Genomic DNA, 3,942 nt, shown 5'->3' with positions numbered 1-3,942 from the left:
CTTGGATACCAGAAGGAGCAAGAGAGACGGAGCGCTTGGCAACACTGTTATGAGGTAGGACTACAGATGGAGGGATGGCTGCTGGGCGCTAAAGAGAGACAGCGAGAGAAAGAGAGAGAGAGAGAGAGAGAAAGAGAGGGAGACAGAGAGAGAGAGAGAGAGAGAGAGAGAGACGGAGAGAGAGGGGGAGAGAGAGGGGGAGAGAGAGGGGGGAGAGAGAGAGAGGGATCAGAGAACAGAGGAGTCCAGAGCTCTGGAGAATCTATCAGCGGATCATTGCTGGTACTCTTTCCGTGTTGGTGTCTGTTCCTCTGTTGGCTAGGAAGCGGGCGCTCTGTAGCTCTGTAGCTGCTGCTGAGGGCTGCTCTGCCTGGACTCTGCTGTTCTGCCGGAGCAGTTGGCTGGCTGGGGCTCGAGGTGTTTGTCTTCCTGTGCTCTGTCTGTCTGTAGAGACGACTTCCTCATTGTGGTGGGTGCCTGGCAGTAGCTGGAGTAACGCTGGGTTTCGGTCTGCTGCAACAGCTCAACAGGAAGTTCTCTGCCACAGCAAAGTTTGTTATATTGTTGTGTCAGAGGGTGTACTGTGGATGAGTGGGGGGGGGGGGGCGGGTTAGGGTTAGGCTAGTTGGACGAGGCTGATTCCACCAGGGAACATACTCCATGCCAGTACCTATAATATAATAAACAACTTAGCGACTGAGCTCTGCTACCAAACAGGGTTAGAGGAGGTTGGAAGCACTGTTTCATAATGTTTGTCTGTGACATAACACACACTCACACACACACCAACACGCACACACAGGATTATACTGTAATAGAGTGAAATATGAAAGGAGTTACTGTGTGTGTGTATATATGTGGTGTGTTGGAGACAAAGCAACCAGGTAGGGGGTGAGTGTAATCTCAGATTGTTCACAATGGGAACAGAGTAAGATCTCCAAGCCCTGCATGCTGCCTGCCTGTGTGTGTGTGTGTGTCCATGTATTTGTGTGTTTAGTATTGTAAAAGGAGCTCTGGAGCAGTCTATTCAGATTACCCAGAAGTCTGCGTGTTGTGAACAGAGCCCTACAGGGCTGGAACACACAGTCCTGCTCCAGAGGTCTTCTGATGCCACAGTCCCATCCTGCTTCCCCTTCAGTAGACTACCATAGAGACAGTAGAACACTACTCCTGTCTGGGTTGTCTTAAGGTGCTGGTCTGGGGTAGAGCTAAACCTGGGCGTTGGGGAGGTATGCTATTCCCTGGTCTGGGATATACAAATAAGATGTCTCACAAATCATGATTATTATTGTTATTTATCGCAGTCCGAGGCTGTGCAATAAAATACACACAACACGTACTCTTACGTACAGTACATGTTACACATTAGCACTGTACACGCTACACACAACATACTACATTATACATAGCACACGTCAGTAACCATTGCACTGTTGGTTGTAAGTCTGCGTAGTTTCTGTCGTCCTGTCTGACAGGAGTGTCCACTGTTCTTCAGAGATGGTCTAAGGCTCTGTCTTGGACTCCACATTCCTCTTGTCTCTCTAATTTACGCCGAGATCCTGGTGTGTGTCTTGTGGTCCATCTCCTCATGTGGGAACTGACACAGGCAGACATAAAACATGTTTGAAACATGTTTCATGTCTGCATGTCTGCCTGTTATCTCAGTCTTTCGACTTCTTCCTCCACAACACAACTGTACCAACGACACCCAGCGCACCGCTAGCTCCACGTTATGCAACACACGACTGGGTCACTATTTCTCAACTTCCTCTTCTCCCCAGGTGGTGAGCAGCAGTCCAGGCAGCCGATTGGTTCAGCGGGAGGGTTAAAGGTCACCATGGCGGGGCGGGGCCTGTGCCCCCGCCTCTTCCTGCTCCTGGCGCTTTTCTCTCTTGGCCACGCCTCCATCTTCCTGTCCAGCCAGCGCCTCAAGCCCCGCCTTCAGAGAGACCGACGGAACATTCGTCCCAACATCATCCTCATCCTCACGGACGACCAGGACATAGAGCTGGGTGAGCAGAATGCTTGCACACTACACCCTGCACACTACACCCTGCACACAACACCCTGCACACTACACCCTGCACACTACACCCTGCACACTACACCCTGCACACTACACCCGGCTCAGCACCTAGTCTGAGCCCTGTCATGTGTGTGTGTGTGAGCGCGTGGCTTGGTAAATAGATACTCATCCTTTAATAGAGCCAGAGAGCAGCCACTCCATTAGGATTGGCAGCTGTGCACACACACACACACACACAATCATTTCAAGGGTACCTAAAAAAAGTACTTGTGTCCAAATTTGGAAGAACGCTTTAGCTTAACACTTTAGTCCCCTCGCTTCCTCTCCCTGCTCTCCTCTGAGCTCTACTCAGAACACACCGACTCTTTACACACACACACGCACACACACACGCACTCACACGTACGCTCACACACACACACATACAATACGTTCACAGTCACTCTTTCACACACACAGACACTCATACACTCACACACTCACACACTCACACATGGAGAGATAATTAGCAGAGCAGATGACATGCTGTCTCTATGGCTGTTCTATTGTGTAGAAGAGAGAGTGGGCTGTCTGCCCCTGGGGAGGCGGCTGGAATACTGCTAGTTTGGATGACAGTCTCCCTCCCCCCCTGTCTCCCTCTCTCTCTCCTACTCTCGCTCCACCTCTCTCTCCCCCTCTTTTTTTCTCTCTCTTTCTCCTTCTCGCTGTCCCTCTCTCTCCCTCTCTCTCTCTCTTTCTCCTTCTCTCTGCCCCTCTCACTCTCATCTCCCGCTCTCTTTCCCTCTCCCTCTGACTCCCTCCCTCCCCCAGGGTCGATGCAGGCGATGAACAAGACTCGTCGGATCATGGAGCAAGGGGGCACCCACTTCACCAACGCCTTTGTGACCACGCCCATGTGCTGCCCGTCGCGCTCCTCCATGCTGACGGGGAAGTACGTGCACAACCACAACACTTACACCAACAATGAGAACTGCTCCTCCCCTTCCTGGCAGGCCCAGCACGAGCCGCGTACCTTCGGAGTGTACCTCAACAACACTGGGTACCGGACAGGTCAGTCCTGCTCTCTCCCACGCACACACACACACACACAGGCACGCACACACACGCACAGACCCACACACACACACGCACAGGCACGCACAGACACACACACCCACACACGCACAGGCACGCACACACGCACAGACACACACACACACGCACAGGCACGCACACACGCACAGACACACAGACACACAGGCACGCACACACGCACAGACACACACACACATAAAGGTACAGGCTTACAGTATTCAGACACACACACGCAGCGTGGGAGCTGTCGGGGGGGGGGGGGGGGGGGTCGTCAGCCCAGACGCACACATGCACACGCACCAGGCCTGGACAGTGTGTAGGGTGCAGTGTGTTCCAGTTGAAGAGCAGCCCTGCAGTCATAACAAAGGAAACGTCCTTTCTGCTGCCAGACCTGTCATCTTCCATTACTGTCCTGAGGATAAACAGGACTTGCGGGAAAGAACAGACACACACACACATTCTCTCACCCACACAACATACTTGGACTAAGTTGGCGCACACACAAATATGATCGCCCACATATTCACAATGGCTGTCTCCCCCCTGTCTCTGTCTCCCCCCCCCCCCTGTCTCTGGTTCTGTCTCTGCCTCTGGCTCAGCCTTCTTTGGGAAGTACCTGAACGAGTACAACGGCTCCTACGTGCCTCCAGGGTGGAGGGAGTGGGTGGGGCTGGTGAAGAACTCTCGCTTCTACAACTACACCCTCTGTAGGAACGGCCTCCGGGAGAAACACGGCTCCAACTACCCCCAGGTCTGGACCTCTGTTTGTGTGTGTGTGTGTGTGTGTGAGAGAGAGAGAGAGAGAGAGAGAGAGAGAGAGAGAGAGAGAGAGAGAGAGAGAG

The 3,942-nt window shown here is 52.8% G+C and overlaps 1 protein-coding gene across 2 annotated transcripts in view; it reads left to right on the top strand.

Moving 5' to 3' along the window:
* Positions 1-3,942, top strand: part of LOC124480974 (extracellular sulfatase Sulf-2-like) — a 13,200-nt gene continuing 9,258 nt past the window's right edge. For both annotated transcript variants that reach the window (XM_047040681.1, XM_047040680.1), the window contains exons 1-4: positions 1-54; positions 1,782-2,012; positions 2,837-3,076; positions 3,700-3,851. In XM_047040681.1, coding sequence (XP_046896637.1) covers positions 1,838-2,012; positions 2,837-3,076; positions 3,700-3,851 — 567 coding nt within the window. In that variant the 5' untranslated portion in view covers positions 1-54; positions 1,782-1,837. The remainder of the gene's footprint in view (positions 55-1,781; positions 2,013-2,836; positions 3,077-3,699; positions 3,852-3,942) is intronic.

Source organism: Hypomesus transpacificus, chromosome 18, assembly GCF_021917145.1.
Source record: "Hypomesus transpacificus isolate Combined female chromosome 18, fHypTra1, whole genome shotgun sequence".
NCBI classification, from domain to species: domain Eukaryota; kingdom Metazoa; phylum Chordata; class Actinopteri; order Osmeriformes; family Osmeridae; genus Hypomesus; species Hypomesus transpacificus.
Note: the sequence above shows the minus strand (reverse complement) of the source record. Positions and strands in the feature narration are given on the sequence as shown.